Source organism: Neomonachus schauinslandi, chromosome 8 (assembly GCF_002201575.2).
Source record: "Neomonachus schauinslandi chromosome 8, ASM220157v2, whole genome shotgun sequence".
NCBI lineage: Eukaryota > Metazoa > Chordata > Mammalia > Carnivora > Phocidae > Neomonachus > Neomonachus schauinslandi.
This window is the reverse complement of record NC_058410.1, coordinates 110,944,532-110,967,263: the sequence shown is the minus strand read 5'-3', so window position 1 is coordinate 110,967,263 and position 22,732 is coordinate 110,944,532. Positions and strand designations below refer to the sequence as shown.

General features: G+C 40.6%; 1 protein-coding gene and 1 pseudogene across 1 annotated transcript in view; one reads left to right on the top strand and one right to left on the bottom strand.

Annotated features, from left to right (window-relative positions):
* DNAH8 (dynein axonemal heavy chain 8) overlaps window positions 1–22,732 on the top strand; it is a 385,593-nt gene that overhangs the window by 222,389 nt on the left and 140,472 nt on the right. Inside the window, exons 57-62 of the mRNA XM_021684619.2 lie at window positions 1,556–1,665; window positions 6,063–6,226; window positions 7,546–7,738; window positions 11,441–11,563; window positions 13,562–13,692; window positions 18,277–18,430. Of these exons, the coding sequence (XP_021540294.2) occupies window positions 1,556–1,665; window positions 6,063–6,226; window positions 7,546–7,738; window positions 11,441–11,563; window positions 13,562–13,692; window positions 18,277–18,430 (875 nt within the window). The remainder of the gene's footprint in view (window positions 1–1,555; window positions 1,666–6,062; window positions 6,227–7,545; window positions 7,739–11,440; window positions 11,564–13,561; window positions 13,693–18,276; window positions 18,431–22,732) is intronic.
* Window positions 10,040–10,997, bottom strand: LOC123325524 (annotated as a pseudogene).

Below are 22,732 nucleotides of genomic sequence, written 5' to 3'. Positions count from 1 at the left end.
GTTAAAGGTCAAAACCATAAGTGGCAAAGCTATAAAGAAAAGTGAGTCACAGATTCTCACCAGGTCAGAGTAGTGGCTGCTCTTGGAGGAAGGAAGGGGTTGTGGACAGGGATGGACAAATGGGGGTTTCTAGTATACTGGGGCAAGGTTGTGTTTCTCAATCTAGTAGACTGTATGTGAGTGTTTATTTGTTAAACTATTTTATACATGCTTCAGTATGATTAATACTGAAAACTAAAGACAGAAAGAAATGAGAAACTGAGGCTCAGAGAAGTGAAACGACTGCCCAGTCAAGGCCATTCAGTTAGCGTGTGGCAGAGGTGTGGTGTTAATCCTGTTTTCCAATGCCAGATGCCATGCTTCTTACAGAATCCTTGTCCCACAGGAAGTCAGGGATCTAGAATACGGGATTTCAGGAAGCAGAAGGGTCTTGCAGGCATCGAACACAACCAACCCTGACTTCATAGGACAATTTGATGTTCCCTCAGGGCTACTCTTCTTCGGTCCACGTGAATGAACCCCAGTTTCTTTAGCTGCTCCACCTTTCATAAACCTGCTCTGCATCTCTGAGCAAATATTCCTGTTTGCATTCCTCTGAAAATACCATGCTCAGAACTGAAGGTATTATTCAACATGCAATCTCACTGGAGTGAAGTAGAGTAAATCTGTTTCTGCAGTCTAAAACCAAAAACACTGAGAATTTAAGAACAGTCTATAAATCTACAACCCAGTCCTTCCTGAGGGTGACTGTGTCAGACTGTCATTGTGCTGGGTGTTTCCAAGGGACCGTTATATCACCAGCCCAGGCCAGGGTCACAAGATGTGGGTCCTGATTCCAATTCTATCAACAACCAATCCGTGTGACCTTGAACAATTTCCCTTCCTAGTCTTGGTCTCCATATCTGTGATATGAGCAAGTAGTCTCTAAATTCTTTCCCAGCCCTTATATGCTTCAGGGTGAGTGCTATTTTAGGGGCTCCAGAGCCAGGCTGCTCAGGTCCAAATCTCAGATCCACCCACATACAAGCTGTGCGACCTTGGGCAAGTTACTAAACTCAGAACGGGAATAATGATGATATCTATCTGAGATCCTTTTCCATAGGATGTGGGGAAGATTAAGTGAGTTAATACATATAAGATGCTTATCACTACACACTAAGCTTTGCTGGCCCCACTCCTGACTTCCAGTCTTAGTTGATTCCTTGAGAGAAATTCTTTTTTTTTTTTTTTTTTTTTTTTTTTTTTTTTTTAAAGATTTTATTTATTTATTTGAGAGAGAGAGTGAGAGAGAAAGAGCACAAGAGGGGGGAGCGGGAGAGGGAGAAGCAGACTCCCCGCTGAGCAGGGAGCCCGATACGGGACTCGATCCCGGGACTCCAGGATCATGACCTGAGCTGAAGGCAGTCGCCCAACCAACTGAGCCACCCAGGCGCCCGAGAGAAATTCTTAATGTCACCCAGCTTACTCAGTCTTATTATGATTTATTCACCGGGATAAACATGCACCTTGTAATCTTTTAATAAATGTGCACCTTCAATCTTGTTTTATTTTCCAGGACTTATTGGCTGTGGGTACTTTGATCCTTGCAGAAAGTTCAAACTTGAAGTATGTGAGATGATTGCAAATTTAGTTTCAGCAGGCAGAGTGCTGTGGCAGTGGACGAAGGTACAGAAGCGTTGTTGTCCGTAATAACAGAAAGTCAACTATTACTCGGTCCGTTCTCACCTCATGGCTCATGAACTTATCATCACATTATGGAGTAGTGGGGTTTTTTTGAAAAAGAGAAATTAGGTGCTCAAATAGATTTATGACACATTTTCCTTCCAGGGAGCAAATATTCCGACTAGATGATGCTTTCCATATGTATGAGATATTACTATAAACCACACACGGCATCCAAGATAAAGTAGAATTTTGCTAAAATGAGAATACTGCTTTTCCACTTGTTACTCTGATTTGTATGTCAGACACTCACATGTTTACTGGCTGACTGAATACATGAATTTCTGGATATTCTTAGCTACCTGAGACTTAGAGTCAAACTTGTGTGAGTCTCTGAGATGGAACGGGAATTAGTAAATGGATGGAAGTGTACTTAACAAAAATATATATATTTAGATAAGATTTATTTATTTACCTTAGAGAGAGTGGGGGGGAGAGGGAGAGAGAGTCTCAAGCATACTCCATGCTAAGCGTGGAGCCTGACACTGGCCTCGGTCTCACAACCCTGAGATCACAACCTGAGCTGGACACTTAACCAACTGCGCCACCAGTCTAGATTTTAATATACAGGTCAGTGCCCTAAGTAAAGCTCAGCAAACCTGTAGCTGTCACCAGATGGCTCAAAGCAGACTCATGCAAAAGCAATTAAGCGTAGGTCTGTGACATCTCAGACCTAGGCTTAAAACAAGGCTGAGGCATTTGCCAAAAAACATTCATTAGGCCAATTACACATATCTGGGAGGAAGCTTATGTCCTGGGGAAACTTGGAGGGTGTCAACCTCTCAGATTCCTGGGGGAATTCTAGATAAGAGAATTATAAAGAGAGGAAGGTGTTCCTTATGAAATGCTTGGTCCACATAATGCCCTGTTCCTTGCATGGGGTCTGCCCCTTGCCAAGACAGGGTCTTTGCACATGCCGTTCTGCCTCTCTTAAAGAAAACTCAAAATGAATGGCCAGGGCTGAGTGTCTGAGATAATTTTCTGTGGTCAGATCCATCCATTGTTCACACTCATGTGATTATATACATATTTTCCTGAAAAGCTTTGGCCTTCTGGTTGTCTTTCCATCAAAGCTTTTCTGGTTATATGAATGTTTACCGGTTCCATTTCGCATCTTTCTTTACCTCTTTAACCTGTTTTCCACAAGCTTTCATTCCACTGCTCTCATCAGGGTCACCAAAGATCTCAGTCTTGGCAAATCCAAAGATTGACGTCTTCCTCTTACTTGACTCTTTAGCGCATTTGACATAAAAGTCTCCCTCTCGACACATTTTTCACTTGGTTTCCAAGGAAACTCATGCTCTTGGTTTTCTTCCTACCTGACAAGTTACCTTTTTAAAAGTCCCCCCTCTTCTTCCCTTCCTCTAGATACTGGAGTGCACCCGATCTTAACTCTAGGACCTCTCCCCTGTCTGTATTCTTTACCCAGATGGTTTCTCCAGCTCCAAGGCCTTAAACACCATCTCCGTGCTGATGACTTCAAAATCCGTGCTTCCATTCCAGGCCTCTCTGCTTGGCTCCATACTGATTTCCCACTGCTTAGTAGACATCGCCATTTAGATATCCAATAACCATCTTAAAGTTAATGTGTCTACACAGAACTCTTAATTGTCCTTCAATATGACCTTCCCTCAGACTTTTGCATCTTTTTAGCTAATAGCAACACCACTGATCCTTCTCCTCAGATAAAAAACTGGCACCATCCTTGATTTGTCTCCCTCATCCCTCTACTTCCAATCCATCAGCAAGTCTCAGTTACCATGCTTTCAGAATATATCCCAAAGCTTGAGCACTCTCTGCCATCTCAGAGTGACCCCCCTGATAGATGCTTCTATCACCTGCCCTCTGGACCATGCAGCCATTTGCTTTCTTTTTGCCCTCCTAGAGTCTGTTCTTTACACAGTCCTAAAATGCTTTTGAGGAAAGTAAATGAGAAATCATTACTCCTTCTCAAAACCACCAGGAGGCTCCCAGGTACACTTAGAGTGAAACCCAACGCCTTGCTCTGGCCTGTGAAACTCACCCCCTGAGCTGGTCCCTGTTCACCCCTTCCACCTTCTGCTCCAGCGGCCCTGCCCTCTCGCTGTTCCTCGAACACCCCATGTTTTTTGTGCCTCTGGGCCACCATACTTTGTTTGACTCATTCTCATCCTTCTTACATTCAGAGGGGCTTTCTCAGACCATTGTCTCTAAAGTAACTGTCCATGGCCCTATCGCAGTCATTATCTGTCTTCTGGCCCTACTTTATTTTTTCTGACCATGACTTTTATTATGATTATTTGTCAATTTGTTTCTTATTTACCTATTGTCAGGCTCCTGCACTAGAACAGAAGCTCCCTGATTTTAGTAGATTGAGCTGCGAGTTACCATGCTGTCTTCTTAGTTACAATGGTATCTTCTTAAGGGCAGCAGGAAGTGTCAAAAATAGCCACTGAATAATGAATGAATCTTCCTCCCTTCCCCACCCCCAAATAAGCAGCCCTTTTTGTATCTTTTCTTCAAGCCTCTCATCCTCACAAAGCACTTTTAACCCTTGTATACTACTTCATCTTTATATCACTTTACACAGCTTTTTTTTTTTTAAGATTTATTTATTAATTTGAGAGAAAGACAGAGAGAGAGTGGGGGGGGAGGGGCAGGGGAAGAGAATCTCAAGCAGACTCCCTGCTGAGTGTGGAGCCCAACATGGGGCTGGATCCCATGACCTTGAGATCATAACCTGAGATGAAATCAAGAGTTGGCTGCTCAACTGACTCAGCCACCCAGGTGCCCCTACTTTACACAGCTTTAAAGCAGAAGCCCAGGGCACCTGGCTGGCTCAGTCGTTAAGCGTCTGCCTTCGGCTCAGGTCATGATCCCAGGGTCCTAGGATGGAGCCCCACATCGGGCTCCCTGCTCCACGGGAAGCCTGCTTCTCCCTCTCCCACTCCCCCTGCTTGTGTTCCCTCTCTTGCTGTGTCTCTCTCTGTCAAATAAATAAATAAAATCTTAAAAAAAAAAAAATTAAAGCAGAAGCCCAGGTGAGGAAAGAAAGGAGTTGACAAAAATTAAAGGGAAAGAAACAGGTTAAGACGTGAGAAGAGGGGAAAAAAAGAATTTATTTGATTCTCTTTAATGATTGCCTCAATGGCTGTCATCCCATGGCAGTCCTTTACTGCAAAGAAATAAGCAATATTCACACAGCCTTAGCCCTTTATTTCTGCATATTTGTAATATGATTTTACATTTTGGTGAGTGGAATGAACATTTTAGCTGGGAATGGAACTGAGCAAAGAGGGAAATTTAAGGGTAATTGGTAAAATAACACTTGTCTTTATTCTGTCTTCCCCGCTACCTGCTGTTTTAACTTACAATGTGAATTAGCCTGTAATGATTATGTTATAAGCTCAATGGGGTACTTTTTCAATGTAGAAAGGGCATATTCCATAAATAGGCCCTTAAAAAAGCATTTGCTTTCCCAAATTAATCTTGTGGGGAGTGTGGTTCTCCAGAATTATTGTTTTCACATTCAAAATGATGCTAATGGTATCAGTTATAATCTTTATACATGGCCAGCAATGCTTCCCACGCCTAGTACACCTCAAGTTTATCCCTTAACTGGTATCTCTCCGCACAAGAATGTGTCATTGTTACAGCTTTGGCTGTTTGGATTCTGAAGTTGGTAGAACTGATAAGTTGGTGTTCAAACAAACAAACAAAACCCAGGAAAGCCACCTTGTCATTATACCTGCATGTCAGACTTGCCTGCCAACTTATTCTAGATAAACAGATATGTGAAAGCATGCTGAGTTTGGATCTCCATGGTGAAATGTAGATTATGATATACAAATATATTGGTGGAAATCCAAATATACTAAAGACCTTAAAGCAATCTATGGAAATGGTCATTATTGACTTCAGAAGTGAACTTTCATTGTTCTTAACTGCATGGCAATCAGCTCACACCCAGTTTTTTCTTATGACATATTTCCACGTACACACTAATATGGTTAACAATGATTAGAAATGGTCATTCCCACAACTCACATAGTTTTTAAGAATTCAGGGGAAAGTGACTTGTTCAAAGCCAACTAACGCTGATAGAACAGGAACTGGAATTGGTATCTGAAGTGTTATTCTGGAATGGATCTGATTCAAGAGCTTATGGTCTTTGAAATTCTATGTTGGTTTATTTGTGATGTGTTTTTCTCATCAGTGCTGCGACAAAAATATAAACTTAATCTTGGTTTATTTACTCAGCCTACTTCATTTAAAATAAAATTTGTGGAATAAAGTAATTCTAAAAAGCAGTTCTGCTTTTAGTTTTACCTGAAAAGTAATACATTTTTGTCCATCTCTAGGTGAAGATGCTGCCAACTCCTTCTAAGTTTCATTACATTTTCAATCTTCGAGATCTTTCCAGAATTTGGCAAGGAATGTTAACCATAAAAGCCGAGGAGTGTGACTCGATATCTGTTCTCCTATCACTTTTCAAACACGAGTGCAACAGAGTAATTGCAGACAGGTGTATACTACAGCACTTGAGTTTAAATGTACTGTATAAGAAGTTGACACCATGAGACTAATTCCTGCATTATCTACTCAAATAATTAGAGTATTGTCTTCACTTGCTCTGGGGCTTGTGAAGCATTGATGCCATTTCTCACCTGCTGGTCCTCTTAGAAAATGCTCTGCCAGTCTGCTTGAGTGTTATTTCCACAGCACATTTTTTTTAAATCACCACATCATCAGGGACTTGATAACATTCAGAGGCAAATTTTATTATGTATATTTTCTAGGACATTTGAGCTCCATGTAGCTTTTGCTTGGTGAAATCTGGGAACATAGGCTCAGTCATTGTTCTGAGCCTCAGCTTCCTCCTGTATAAAATATGGATGGTGATGCTGATCTTACAAAGTTGTATGGGCCTACCACAACATCGCACACATATGTGGTATTTCTCAAATGTCGGTCCCCCTCCTTCAGCTCTTCCCCCTCTGATACTGTAGGTCTGAAAAGGACCTTTGTGCGCTGTGTGCTTGCAGAACCAGAAAGTGGACGCTCGTCCACTACTGAATGTCATCAGTCTGCACTCCTATTGCAAATTTTAGGAACCTTTGACCCCACCTAAGTGACTCATCTGTATTGTTAAAGAAAAAAAAATTATTTGTGACACTTGTTAAAACAATAAGGCATACAGACTTTATTCAGGATTATCACACTGGGTATATGGACCACTGTGATGGGGTTTTGCAGGAGGGGAGAGAAATTGAGCTGAACTCCAAATATGACAAGGGAAGAGTGGGAATTTATAGCCACGGAGCAGTTTAGGGGACGTTGGTGGATGGAAAAACTACTGAGAGGAAATATCAAGGGTAAGGGAGGGATTCTAGCTAAACTTACCTAATAGGATTCTTGCTGAAAGCAGGCTAGGGTGAGTAGATATTACCTGGGGGGTGATGGGGAATGAGGAATTTGGTCAGTATTGAAGGGTGATTAGATATGGGGAGTGGGAGATTCTGGGATTAAACCCACTTGACAGGATTCTTGGTACAATTGGGCAATGCAAAGAAGGACACAGAAGTCCAAAAGTCAAGGCCTAATTGGGAAGAGGATTCAGAGGAGACTAAGGTTGATCAAGGAGAGACTCTTTGCCAGTATTTTTTTTTAAGTAATACTCAGTGTTATAACTCTCCTTAATGGAGTTATGTCCTTGTCTATTCCCCTGTTCTGAGAAGTCCGCGGTGTAGGATGGGGCCTCAGGAAGTAGAGGGAGGTTGGACATGTTCAATTAGGAAAGATGCCTTCATATTTTACATATTTACTCCTGCATTTTTCTTTCAGATTTATAACTCCTGAAGATGAGCAATGGTTTAATATCCATCTTGTTCGAGCAGTTGAAGAGAATATTAACCCAGATGTGACTTCATATATTCTTCCTGAGCCATACTTTGTAGATTTTCTCCGTGAGATGCCTGAACCAACTGGTGATGAACCTGAGGATTCTGTGTTTGAAGTGCCCAAAATTTATGAACTGGTATTTATTTTCACCTTTGAAAAGAGCTTTTCGATTACTCACCTAACTGTATATTTCTCCGCACCCCAGAGTCCCACCATGGAGTTGTAGTAACTTCTGCATTAGTTATATGTTGTGATTCATGTCATCATACGCCAAGTAAAATATTTCAGTGAAATTTAGCAGTAATCCCATTAAAGTCAGGTATAAGACAAGGATGCCTCCTATCATCACCACTATTTAATATGGGGTTTTGAAAGTTCTAGGCAATGAAACAAATGACCAAAACAAAGAAAAAAAGATGTAATTATCAGATAGGAAAAAACAAAAATATTGTGTGCAGATGAGATGATTATCTCTTAATAGAAAAGAACTGAACATCTGTTTTAACTACTAACAGTTCAGTAAGATGACCAAGTGTGAGATAAATACAAAACTCAGTAACTATCCTCTATATGAAAGGCTGGCAAGTTACAGCTGTTGGGCCAGATCCAGGTCTCTGGCTGTGTTTTGTGAGATTTGTGAGCTAAAATTTGCATTTTTTAAATGAGTGGCAAAAGAATCCGAAGAAGAATAATATTGTGTGACCTGTGAAAATTACATGGCATTCAAATGCAGCATTCATACACAGAGTTGTATTGGACCACAGTGGATTTGTTTCCTTATGGCCCAGGACCGCTTCTGCACTATGAGGGTGCAGTGGAATAGTTGTGACAAACCCTATGGGCCACAAAGCTTTAATCCTGCCCTTTACAGAAAAAGTTTGCCAACTCTTGGCAACAATCGTGAGATAGAAACTATAACAGGAAGGTACTTCATTCAACAGCAACAAGTATGTAAAACATCTAGGGATAAACATGATAAAACTTTACTTGATTAAATGGCAACACATCATTCTCCCTAAATTAATGTATAGGTTTCATGAAGTTTGAAACAGGACTCCAAAAGGATTTTTTTTCTTTTAGAGAGAGAGAGAGCACGTGCATGCACACATGCACGCTTGTGTGGGTAGGGGAGAGGGGTAGACGGAGAGGGAGAGAGAGAGAATCTTTTTTTTTTTTTTTTTAAAGATTTTATTTATCTGAGAGAGAGAGATAGCAAGAGAGAGCACGAGCAGGGGGGAGAGAGAGAAGCAGGCTCCCCACTGAGCAGGGAGCCTGATGTGGGGCTCCATCCAAGGACCCTGGGATCATGACCTGAGCCAAAGGCAGATGCTTAACCGACTGAGCCACCCAAAATCTTAAGCAGGCTCCACGCTCAGCATGGAGCCCAACATGGGGCTCAATCCCACCACCCTGAGATCATGACCTGAGCCGAAACCAAGAGTGAGATGCCCAGTTGACTGAACTACCCAGGTGCCCTGCCAAAAGGATTTTTTTTTTCAAGATTTATTTATTTATTTGAGAGAGAGAGAGCCTGGGGGAGGAGCAGAGGGAGAACAGGAGAGAATCCCAAGCAGACCCCGTGCTGAGTGCAGAGCTATGTGGGGCTCAATCTCACAACCCTGAGATCACGATGTGAGCTGAAAGCAAGAGATAATGCCCAACTGACTGCTCCACTCAGGCACCCCCAAAAAGATTTTTTAAGCAGGGTCACAAACAAAGTAATTCTGAAGTGCATGTAGGTCGAAGAATTGAATGAGGAGACAAAATTGTGCAAAAGAAATAAATGAATATTTACTTCAAAACCATTTGACTGTATCAACAATGTAAAACTTCTGTGTATTTTTTAAGATCTATAAGCAATATTAAAAAGCAAATACAAACAGAGAAATATTTGTTATATTCCAATCTTAGTTCCCATGGGTGGGAATTGGAGCTGGGGTTTTCGAAGGGAAAGGTCAGGGAATGATTTCATACTGGCAACCAGCTAATGCAGTTAAGTTTCAGGCCTCTGAAAATGGAAATAACTGAAAGTCAAGTAATCCGTGACAGATGTTTGGAAGTCCATTAGGTTTTTTTTGTTTGTTTGTTTGTTTTTTAAAGACACCTTTATTCAGCGTCATGATCAGACTATTACATTTAGCAATCAACAGCATGGGTACAAAAAAAAAAAAAAATCTACATTAAAACCCTTTGTTGGAATGCTTTACACTTTCCACAGAACAGAAAATAAAATAACCTGTTATACAATTAGTCACAAATACAGTCCTCGAGTTTTTTTGCCCATACACATGACTATTATCTAAAACATGTCTTCTTTGTAGCAGCGAAGCCCTGCCACCACTGTGCTTGGCTGAGTTCACAAATCTGTTGTAACCTGTAGCTTCCCTGTCACTTCTCTGGCTCTCCTCTCCTGCTAAGCCTTGTTTCCTGGCAGTAATTAAAACCTCCTGCCACTGCCGCAGCTCCTGCTGCTGCTGGAACTGCCACAGCCACCTTGATTTCGTGGTTTGGCAAAGTATTGGCCTCCACCACCATAGGGACCAGAGCTTCTGCCTCCAAAATTTCCTCCTTTCATGGGTCCAAAATTTGAGGATTGATTGTTGTAATTGCCAAAATCATTATAGCTTCCGCCACCTCCAAAGTTGCTTCCATCATTACCAAATCTGTTATAGCCATCCCCACTGCCACCATATCTACCACCACGACTGCCACCAAAGCCACCTCGACCACTGAAGTTCCCTCCATGACCAAAGTTGTCATTCCCACCAAAACCACCTCCATGACCATCACCAAAGTTTCCAGAACCACTTCGACCTCTTTGGCTGGATGAAGCACTAGCCATCTCTTGCTTAGATTGGGCTTTCCTTACTTCACAGTTGTGGCCATTCACAGTATGGTATTTTTGAATGACAATCTTGTCTACAGAGTCATGGTCATCAAATGTTACAAAAGCAAAACCTCTCTTTTTGCCACTGCCCCAGTCAGTCATGATCTCGATCACTTCAATTTTCCCATACTGTTCAAAATAATCTTAGGTGATGTTCTTCAGTGTCTTCTTTAATGCCACCAACAAAAATCTTTTTCACAGTTAAGTGGGCACCAGGTCTTTGAGAATCTTCTCTTGAGACAGCCCTCTTTGGTTCCACAACTCTTCCATTCACCTTGTGTGGCCTTGCGTTCATGGCTGCATCCACCTCCTCCACAGTGGCATACGTGACAAACCCAAAGCCTCTGGAGCGCTTGGTGTTTGGATCTCTTGTTACCACACAGTCCTTAAGCGTTCCCCATTGCTCAAAATGACTCCTCAGACTCTCATCAGTTGTTTCAAAGCTCAAACCTCCGATGAAGAGCTTCCGCAGCTGTTCAGGCTCTTTGGGAGACTTTGACTTAGACATGACGGTGGTGGGAGGGGAGACCTTAATGATGCTTACTCGGCAGCGTCCATGGGCAGAAAGGAGTAATCTAACGAACGTATCTCCATTAGGTTTTTATTTTTATTTTTTAAAAAGAGTTTATTTATTTATTTATTTGAGAGAGAGAGAGAGAGTGCGAGGTGGGGAGGAGCAGAAGAGGAGGGAGAGGAGGGGAAAGAATCTTAAGTGGACTCCGTTTTGAGTGTGGAACCTGATGCAGGGCTTGATCTCGCCATCCTGAGATCACGACCTGAGTTGAAACCAAGAGTTGGCACTTAACCACCTGAGCCACCCAGGTGCCCCTAAATTAGGTGTTTTGTTTTTTTTTTTTTTTAATTAGAATTACTTTTGAGAGCCTTTACAATTGCTGCTTTCATAGATTTTGGCTCTTAAATTATTATTTTTTTCTCTCTCTGCACCCACAGGTCCCATCCTTTGACTTTCTGTCTGAAAAACTCCAGTTCTACCAGAGACAGTTCAATGAAATCATTAGAGGAACATCTCTTGATCTAGTGTTTTTTAAAGATGCAATGACTCATCTTATTAAGGTTCTAACTATTGACTCTTTGCTGACATAAATAGATCATGTAAAAATTGGGTAAATTTCATAGACAGATGTTTTGAGAGAAGAAATCTATAGTTTCAGATAGTGTATAGAAGCATGTCCATAGGGTGGATCAGTTCACGGTCTCAGGAGACAAAGGCTTAATCAGAAACCCCTTAGCTAAATCGAAATAAGTTAATCAGTGAAAGACAAGTATCATATGATCTCACTGATATGAGGAATTCTTAATCTCAGGAAACAAACTGAGGGTTGCTGGAGTGGTGGGGGGTGGGAAGGTATTGCATGGAGCACTGGGTGTTATATGCAAACAATGAATCATGGAACACTACATCAAAATCTAATGATATATGGTGACTAACATAACATAATAAAATCAAATTAAAAAAAAAAGAAACTCCTTAGCTGAATCCACATACAGGACAGCAAATGCTTTTCAAGGGCTAATTGATGGGTTTTGTATTCAGAGCTGTTGACACGTCGAATCAGAGTTTTTCCTTTCTAGAAAGTAAGCTAGAGAACCCTGTGAAGAAATAGTCCCTCTTCAAATTTTATTTTGATATAATGGGAATCCTGTTCCCTTCCCCATGGAGGAAAACTTGATGCTTTTTAAAAATGTCAATTTCATGATTGGCTTACAGATTATGGGCGAACTGATGAGGAAGGAATAAGGTGGATGCACAGGACTGGTATAAAAACAGAAACCAGTTAGAGACAACACCCAGAGGAGCATGGTTTGATCCAAGTCTGAAAGGCTACAGAAAAGAGCCATTTGTTTGTGTCATGTATAGATTGAAAAGGAGTTTCTACGGGAAGTCTGAACACAGTGTCAGGAGGTTTGATAAAGAGGCAACTTGCTCTGTGTTTTTTTTTTGTTTTTTTTTTAAGATTTTATTTATTTATTTGACAGAGAGAGACACAGCGAGAGAGGGAACACAAGCAGGGGGAGGCTCAGAGGGAGAAGCAGGCTCCACGCAGGGCAGGGAGCCCGATGCGGGGCTCGACCCCAGGACCCTGGGATCATGACCTGAGCCGAAGGCAGCCGCTCAACCGACTGAGCCACCCAGGCGCCCCAACTTGCTGTGTTTATTATACGTTGGTCTTCCCCAAAGTTGGTGACTTTCCAGATGTCCTAGGGCTGTTTCACATTCATCTACTCAACAAGTAGTTATTGAGTACTCACTGTGGCAAGGTCTTGGGGGCCTGGGACCCAAGTGATTAACATATTAAAAAATATAATGATGGAATTAATGTAAAGTGTTTTTACACTCTGCCACCTGTAAAACTTCCATTTAAAAAAAAAAAACTTTTTCGTGGTGATAATGAATTTAGTGATCCATCTAGACTTTCATCTTAATCAGTGATATTAATGTAAAAGGCAGTTTTTTAGCAATGTCTTCAATTGGCCTGCATATGAGGTGAACTACAATTCCAGCCTTATCCTTATTGAGGAAATCAGCCATAGAAAAGCAACACAAGGCTAAAGTCTAAGTCTTTTTCTACAAATGCCTTCTTGCCTCCCTTTGTAAGTAGAATTTTGGTACTTAAAATTTTTTTTTCATTGGCAGAGATACAATACAGGTAGTATTCATTGTAGAGCTAGGTGTCTATCTAGTTCAGTGTGTTAGACTGAATAATAAGCAGACAATCCTAAACTTTATGCAGATTGGGAAGAGCAGCTCCATCATGCATTGAGTCCGAAAATAATAAAATTACACACACACACACACACACACACAGAATGGCTTTGAAATAGGAGATAGGAAAGCCCATTTGTTCTCTCTTTGATGATGGGCAAGGAAAAGAATTTGAGTTGACTATATCAATAGGAGACATTAACTTAAAAAAACTCTTACATATCCCATTAAAAGAAAAAGTCTAACGTAGTCTACAAGCATATGTTCAAAATTGGACTCATATAGTGCAAGAAAATGTGAAGAGTTGAATTCTATTTTTAAATACATACCATTTTATTCCCAAACAGATTTCACGAATAATTCGAACATCATGTGGAAATGCACTGCTGGTGGGTGTCGGTGGTTCAGGAAAACAAAGTCTTTCGAGATTGGCCTCTTTTATAGCTGGATATCAAATATTCCAGATTACATTAACCAGGTAAGGTGAAATAAAACACAGCAATATATTTTTCTGTTATTAATTTCTCTGAAGTAAAATGTTCACTTAAAAAATACAACAATTTGGTGTATTTTTTAAGCTAACTTTTTATTTAAGTGTAAATTATTTAAGGAGATGTACACAAATCATGGGTGTTACAAAGTAAGTACACCTTGGTCATTAGCCTACAGATGAAGAAATAAAATATCAGCACCCCGGAAGCCCCCCTCAAGTCCTATCCCAGTCATTACCCTCCCAAGGTTCACCATATTCTGACTTCTAAACCCACTTAATTTTACCTATTCTTGAACTTTCTATCCATCAAATGCTATGGGATCTACTCTTTTGTGTCCAGGTTCTGTTGCTTGTATTATGTTCGGGAGTTTCATCCATGATGCTGCATGTACCCATAGTTTGTTCATTCTTATTGCTGTATAGACCTCCACTTTCTCACATATTACCACAATTTGTTACCCGTTGTGCTGTTGATAAATATTTGTGGGGATTTTTTGGCAAGTAGAGCTGTAATGAATATTCTTGCACATGACGGAGTGTACTTCTGGAGATAGAACTGCTGGGTATGGAGTGTACATATATTCAGCTTTAGTCCATCTGGAGAATTGTTTTCCACAGTGGTTCTACTTAAACTTTCATCAACGGTTCATGAGGGTCTCAGTTGCTCCTCATCCTGGTGCACCTTTGGCACCGTGAGTCTTTCTCACTTTAGCAATTCTGGTGGATGGGTAGTGGTATGTCTCTGTGGCTTCCGTTTGCATTTTCCATGGCGAATGTTGAGCACGTTTTCACCTCTTATTGGCCATTTGGACAGTCTCTTTTGTGAAATATCTATGTTATTCCTTTGTTTCTTCTTTTTTTTTTCAATTAGGGTGTGATTCTTTCTCTTATCGATTTTTAGGAGTTCTTTATATATATGTTTTGGATATAATTTTGTTGTCAGAGTGTGTACTACATATATCTTCTCCAAGTCGTTGGCTTGCCTTTTCACTCCCGGTGGATTTTACTTTTTTTTTTTTTTTTTAAGATTTTATTTATTTATTTGAGAGAGAGAGAGAGAGAGGGAATGCGTGAGCATGCACGCATGAGTAGTGGGGAGGGGCAGAGAGAGAGGGAGAAGCAGACTCCCCACTGAGCAGGGAACCCCCACTCAGAACTTAATCCCAGGACCCTGAGATAATGACCTGAGTCAAAGGCAGATGCTTAACCAACTGAGCCACCCATGTGCCCCTTGGTGGATCTTTTATTTTATTTTATTATTATTTTTATGTCTAGGCTACATTTTTTATTATGTTCAATTAGCCATCTTAAGTTATCAATTTTTTTTAATTTTAGTGCTCTTTGTATTCTGTTAAAAAATATTTGTTTACCTTTGTTTACCTAGGAAGATATTCTCCTGTGATTTCATTTGCATTTGCAAATAAAATGTACTTTTTTTACATATAGAATTATAACCTATCTAGAATTTATTTTCTTCTAAAATCTGAGGTAGGAGTTAAGATTGTATTTTTCAATATAGATATCCAATCACTCCAACTCCATTATTGAAAAGGTCATGTTTTTCCTGACACATTACAGTGTCATTTCTTCCCCATCAATCAACTGATGATGTCTGTGATTATAGTCTGTTCCACTGATTTAATTATCTTTGTACTATTACCAACTGTCTTAATTACTGTAGTTTTTTTTTTTTTTAAATGTTTTATTTATTTATTCATGAAAGTCAGAGAGAGAGAGAGGCAGAGGCAGAGGGAGAAGCAGGCTCCCCACCTAGCAGGGAGCCCGATGCGGGACTCGATCCCGGGGCCCTGGGATCATGACCCGAGCCGAAGGCAGACGCTTAACCATCTGAGCCACCCAGGCGCCCACTGTAGTTTTAATATATCTTGAACAACTTTGTTGTTCTTGTTCAGGACTGTCTTGAATATTTGGCCTTTTGTAGTTCCTCATAAATTTTAGGTCACTTTTTAAATTAACAATTTATACACACTACATAGATAAAAAATTTAATAGGGTACAAATTACAAGAGCAGTTAAAAAAATATGAAGCATCAAATATCTAGAGGTTAATTAAATTAATCAGTTGTCAACCTTTAAAAATTGGGAGGTTTCACACACACACACACAAAAAAGGATTTCTGACTTCTCTTGACACAGTTGGAAGATCTGGCAACACTGTGCCTATGTTCCCAAGTGCCTGGACCTAAGCAACATGCCTCCTTAGATGGGACATACAGTCCTCCAGTTTACCAGAGTGTTAACAGTATTTTCTTGTTTTCTGTATTCTTGATGCTGTGGCACTGGGGTCCTGCTGACTGCCCCTCCCAGGGCAAGCCAGTTCTTAGAGACAGCTAATGGCTTGCTCCAGTAGTGTGCCTTTCATAGGTAAACCAACCACTCCAGAGCTCATACTCTGAACCACCACATCTATCTGGCTTTCTCCACCAGGAAGCAATATTGCTCTGCTCTAATCACCCAAGAGCCAAGGACCAGTAACTAGGGACAGCATCTATGCCCTGGGGCCCGTTGAAATTATTCAAACAAGCCAATCCTAAATCTGCTTAGCCTGCCTACCTTTGCCTTTCTCATGGAAACCACAGTAAAGGCTGTTGCCCTGGGTTGCTGTCACTCCTTCCACATCCTGACTGACCCTGAAGCTTCCCCATGCAGCCCTATGTGGTGTGGCATATCCCCTCCTGTTTCTCGGGATCTGTGAGTATAGACTTCTTCCTTCATGACAGTCCTTTCCATGTCTGTGTGTCTTACCATACCTGACTAAAAAGCTTCCTGGAAACATTTTAAAACAGCAGGGAAGGTGAAGGGAAGGAGAGAGAAGTCAGAGGGGACAATTTAAAGTAGGACTTTATAGTCCCTAGTATATTGATAGGACTTAGCAACTGATCGGATATCGGGTGAAGAGGAAAGAAGAAAGTCTAGAATGACACACCTAGTTTCTCTAGTGGTATTTATCACACTGCACTGTAAAAATGCTTGTTCACTCCTCTGTCTCCTTCACTAGGCTGTAAGCAACCTGAGGATGGACCATCGTAACCTTTGTCCTATCTACCATTACTATCAAGTGGGTTCTTTTAATCAACACATAAAAATACGTGTTGAACAAATAAACAAATGACCAGTTTTAAGAGGGGGGTGGTGGGTAAAATGAGAATTCAGTCCAGTACATGCAGAGAGTGAGATGTTTGCAGAACACACAGTTTCCGTAGTTCATTAGACTCATGGGTGTGGAGTTCAGGAGTGGCTGGCTCCTGGAGATGTCAGCACAGAAGTCTCAGTGGAGAGAACAATTTTAAGGTAACAAGGAGCATGAGTAGGGCACATAGCGAGAAGAAAAGATGGCTAAGGGAAGAATGCTGGGGTCTGCCAACATAGAGGAAGGGGACTTGCTTGCAAGAGAGTGAGAAGTAGAGGCAAGGCAAAGAGGAAGAAATCCAGAGTGGTTTCCAGAAACCAAACTACATCTCAGCAAATCTTACCAGTTTCTCCTTCTAACGAATGACCCCTTTGGCAATTATTTTGAAAGGCGTGTATATTTTCCCTTCAATGGAGTTCCTTTTGCCCAAGTCTACAAGACATTTTACGGTAGTGCCACTCAGAAGGGGATAACTGGTCCTCCTAGAATAAAATCAGCTATTTATTCATTTGAGTGCCCTTAAACCGAGTCATCTCTAAAGCCCACTGCAGCTTTTACAAACAGATATTATCTTCATTTTGCAGAGGAGGAAACAGAAGCTGAGGAATGTAAAGGAACATTTCCAAAGCTGCAGAATGGGGATTTGAACACAGGTCCTTCTGGTTCTAATGCCTGTGGCTTACAGACAACTCCCTATGACTTGCACCATACAACCTCTTTCAAGTGAGGATGTCTGTGTTGTCAATTTACTCATGAGGATTTATACACAACACTTCAGAAAATGTCTGCTTTATTTCTGCACATCACATCATCTCCAGGAGCATATATATTTAGTAGGAAACACAGTAAACAGAAAAGCAAAGACCACGATCTTCTTGTCATAAGCTGTAACTACATAATTATAACATTTCAATTATTTATATCACATTGCATAATGCATGTTCTTCTGTAGGCTGTCTCTGTATTTAGCCACTTAATGAGATACACAAATTACCACTATATATAATTTATTGCTAATTTTATTTATAATTTATCTTGACTTTCTTACCAATCCAAACTCATCCAAGTTTCAGATTAGTTTTAAATATTATACGTATATGCACTTGGGCAAAATCTGTTGTGGAAGACTGTCAGCTTGCTGAGAATAAAAGTTCATTTCTGAATTTCTAATTACTCTTCATGAGTCACTTCTGGTGAATTTCCATTTCTCACTTCTCACATTAAATAAAACATACTTGCTTTGAACAGTAACATAACTATTTCACTCTAACCTCTGTGTTTTTTAGCAGGCACTCTTACTTAATATCTCTTGGGGCAGGTGCAGAGTATGCTCTAATTACCATGGGTTATATTGTCTTCTGAGACAAATTATGACTACATATATTTATAAATTTTAAATTTCCTACCATCCCTTTTAGGTCTTATAATGTGAATAATCTAACAGATGACTTAAAAGGTCTGTACAAAGTTGCTGGTGCTGATGGAAAAGGTATCACCTTCATCTTTACAGACAATGAAATAAAAGATGAGGCATTTCTAGAATATCTTAACAACCTGTTATCTTCAGGAGAGGTAGGTCTCAAAAGTAGAGAAAAAGCTCATATTTTAAAAATGTAAATTATATTTGGACAAAAAAAGCAGCAATCCTTCACAAGTGAGGCCACTTAACATTCATTTTTCATTTTAGAAATGATTAATATGTAAGACATGGTAGATTTTTGTTTAAAACTACCTGTGAGAAATGAATGCTGTCCACCTCCAGATTTTTTGTATGCTTTGTTCCATTTTAAATATGATTGCTTACTTATTTCATCAGTCTTCAATTTGGTCCTGTAATTTATTTTAGAAGAATCACACTATCTACCTAACAGTCAGGAGTATAAAAGAGAGGAAAGAGTTCTGCCAGCTCTAAGCAGATGTTTGGTCATCACTTCTGACACCACCTCTGTCAGCACTCCCATGATCACTCACATGATTGGTACTTCATTAGAAGGACTCATGGGACTCAACATCCAGTTGTACTCATGTCTAAGATTTATGACAGCAACACAACAAGGATTCACAGCCAGATCAATATAGAAAAAGACACATCAGGTGGAATCTGGAGAAATCCATGTGCAGGCTTCCTATGTTCTCACCAAAAGGGTCATACAGAATGTGCATCCCCTCCAGTGGTGAAGTGCAGTCACTCATATGCTGTGTTTCCATTCAGGGAACCCTGTTGGAGATTCTGAGTTCAGCAGTTTTACTGGGGGCTGGTCTGGTTGTCCCTCCCTGCCTAGACACTACTGCCAAAACTCCAGACTCCCAGAAGGAAAGCAGATGTTCACCATATATCACAATGTTTGTGTAAACAGTCCAGGCACAGAACAACCTTTTCAATTAGTAATGGAGGAGACATTCAAAAACCAAGTTCCCAGACGATGGCCAAGTGCTAGCCCTGCAAGCATACTCTTCTCAAAATCGGGCTCACTGTGTTAACTCTTCCCTGCTCAGTGGTGTCTATCAATGCTTGCTGCTGCATGAGCTACTTAACTACCTTGGAAAGAGGACTTCTGCACGATGGTGGCAGAGGAAAATCCTGAATTCACCTCCTCCCATGGCAGCACCAAATCTACATCTATATATGGATTATTTCCCTCTGAAAAAGATCCGAAAACTAGATAAGTTGCTTCTCCACAACAAAGGATAAAAAGGCCACATCAAGATAGGTAGGAGAGACACAGTCTTGCCAAAAACCTCACCCTCAGCACAGTGACATGCAATAGGGAGGGTTCTCACAAATAAGGAGTGAGGGGTTGGTGCCTCACATCAGGCACCCCAACCCCTGGAATATATACCAGAGAGACAAGCCCCCCAAATGTCTGGCTTAGAATACCAATGGGGCAAAAAAAAAAAAAAAAGAAAAAGAAAAAGAAAAGAAAACCAACGGGGCTGACATCTAGTGACCCAAAATGCTATAAGAAAGTGAGATTCGCTACTAAAGGGCTTCCAATATAGTCTTATCCCAAGACCCAGCCAAGCAAACAAACAAACAAACAAAAAACCCCAGCACTTTGAAAAATGCCTAGATTGTATGTGAGGAAGATTCACTTGCTAATCTTAAAGTATCAACTGGAAGGGTCAGGGGACAGTTGAAACTCTCCCCAGAGATGGAGTTGCTGGTGGATGCGTTTTGCACTTTCTACCTACCCTGCTTGCACAGGTGAGCAAGCTTGGACAAAGCACCCTCCTGCCACCTTACTAAGACAGGCAGGGGAGAGTGAGTAGTCAGTACTATCCCACTACCTTGTTGAAGTTGGAAAGCATGGGTGGTTGTGGCACTCCCCTGCTCCCTGGCTGGGGCAGGTGAGCATGAATGTGGCATTCACCTGCTCCCTAGGTAAGGTCAGCAAGCATGGGTGGTTGTGACACTCCCTTTCCTTGGCTGGGGCTGGTGAGTGCAAAAGATGGAAACATTCTTCTACTCCAGTCTACAGCTGGTGCATACACTCAAATAAGACACTCACTTGCTGCAGTCCTGAAGCCCATGGGAGCATGCAGTTAAAATATTTTCTGGCTGCTTTTCTGAAGTTGGCAAGTATGCCCCTCTTATACACTCTCCAACTGCCTAGTTAAAGCCAGCAGGCACAGGCAATCTACATGGGGATGCCCCTTGATTGGCTCATGCTGGTGGCCAAGGGGACTGGCATTCCTGAACTCCACAGGAATGTAACAGTTGGAAAGACATTTCTTGGCAGGCCACCACCCCCAGGACACTGCACAGACAGCAGACTGAAACACAACCCCAGTCTTCCCGTGAAAAAGGCCTATTTACTTAGGTTGGAGCTTCTGCCAGAGGGACAGGCTTTAGGTTTCCCACACATCTAGAAGTTGAGGAGACACTCAAAGGGAATGTAAGCAGGAAGACACCATCCTTCCACAAACCCTTGGCCTTGTTATAGCTCAACAAGACCTCCTGGAAAGGAGTTTATATATTTGTCTGGAGCCCCAACTTTTGCGATCTGGAGAGACTTCCTAGCCTGGAGGACAGCAGGGATTATGACTGGGGCTATACAGGACTGTATGTATTTGCATAAAAACTGTTGCCTGAGGTTCTAGATTCCAATCAACCTAAAACTAGGTACTAAATGAGATTCCTCCCCCTTGGAACACTGACTGGTCTTGGTGCACCCTCAGCAACAGGGGCATATCAATAATAAATCAGGTGGTTTGGATGATCAAAAAGCTTTGTGACACAACCAAGAGCTAGGGCAAAGTTGAATAAGGTCCATCACCTACATAAGACCACTTCTTCAAGACTAGGAGAGGTAGCTGTTTGCCTCATAGAAACAGAGAGAGTCAAGCAAAATGAAGAAACAGAGAAATATGTTCCAAATGAAAGACAAAAACCTCAGAAAAGACCTTGATGATATGGAGATAAGTGATCTACCTGATAAGGGATTCAAAGTAATGGTCCTAAAGATGCTTACTGAACTCATGAGGGGAATGGATGAACACAGTGAAAACTTTAATAAAGATACTGACAACATAAGAAAGTACCAAATAGAGGTCACAGAGCTGAAGAATTACAATAACTGAACTGAAAAAAATACACAGGAAGAGTTCAACAGCAGACTGGAAGAAGTGAAACAGATCAGCAAGCTGGAAGACAAAGTAATGAAAATCAGACAGAGCAGCAAAAAGAAAAAAAATTTAATGAAGATAACTAAGGGATATATGGGACAACCTCAAGTGGAATAAAATTTGCATTGTGGGGGCCCCAAAGGAGAAGAGAGAGAAAAAGGGAGACAAAACTTATTTGAAGAAATAATGGCTGAAAATTTGCCTAACCTGGGGAAGGAAACAGACATCCAGGGCCAGGAAGCCCTGAGTTCCAAATAAAATGAACCCAAGATATTCACGTCAGGACACATTATAATTAAAATGTCAAAGGTTAAAGATAAAGAGAGAATCTTAAGAGCAACAAGAGAAAAAAAATTGTTACAGATAAGGGAAAATTCCATAAAGTTATCAGCTGATTTTCCAGCAGAAATCTTGCAGGCCAGAAGTGAGTGGCACAATATATTCAAAGTGCTAAAAGGAAAAAATACTTCCAACCAAGAATACTCTATCCAGCAAAGTTACTATTCAGAACTGAAAGAGAGATAAATAGTTTTTCAGGTTAGTAAAAGCTAAAGGAGTTCATCTCTACTAAACCAGCTTTACAAGAAATGTTAAAAGAACTTCTTTATGCTGAAAAGAAATGGCACTAATTAATAGCAAGAAAGCACAGAAAAATAAAAATATATAGTAAAGGGAATGGATTAATCACTTATCAAACTACTAAAACTACTATGAAGGTAGTAAAGGTAAAGGTGATAAAATTAACTAAAATGATAATAATCAGTTAAGGGATATAAAAAGATGTAAAATGTGACATCAAAAACATAAAATGTGGGGGAAAGTAATAAAACTGTAGAATTTTGGAGTGTATTGAAATTTAAGTTTCTATCAAATTAAAATAGTTAAATATATAAAATGATAAAGTGAAGCTGCAGTAACAACAAAGCAAAAACTTATAGTAAACACTCAAAAGAAAATGAGCAAGGAATCAAAACATAACACTGAAGAAAGTAATCAAACCAGAAGGGATGAGAGAAAGAGAAGAAGAAAGGAACAGAAGGGAACCATGAAAGCAGCCAAAAAACAATTAACAAAATGGCACTGAGTACATACCCATCAAAAACTACTTTAAATTTAAGTGGACTAAATTATCTAATCAAAGATAAAGGTGGACGAATGGATTTAAAAAAAAAAAAAGACCTATCTATGTGCTGCCTACAGAGACCCACTTCAGAAGTAAGGACACAGACTGACAGTGAAGGGACGGAA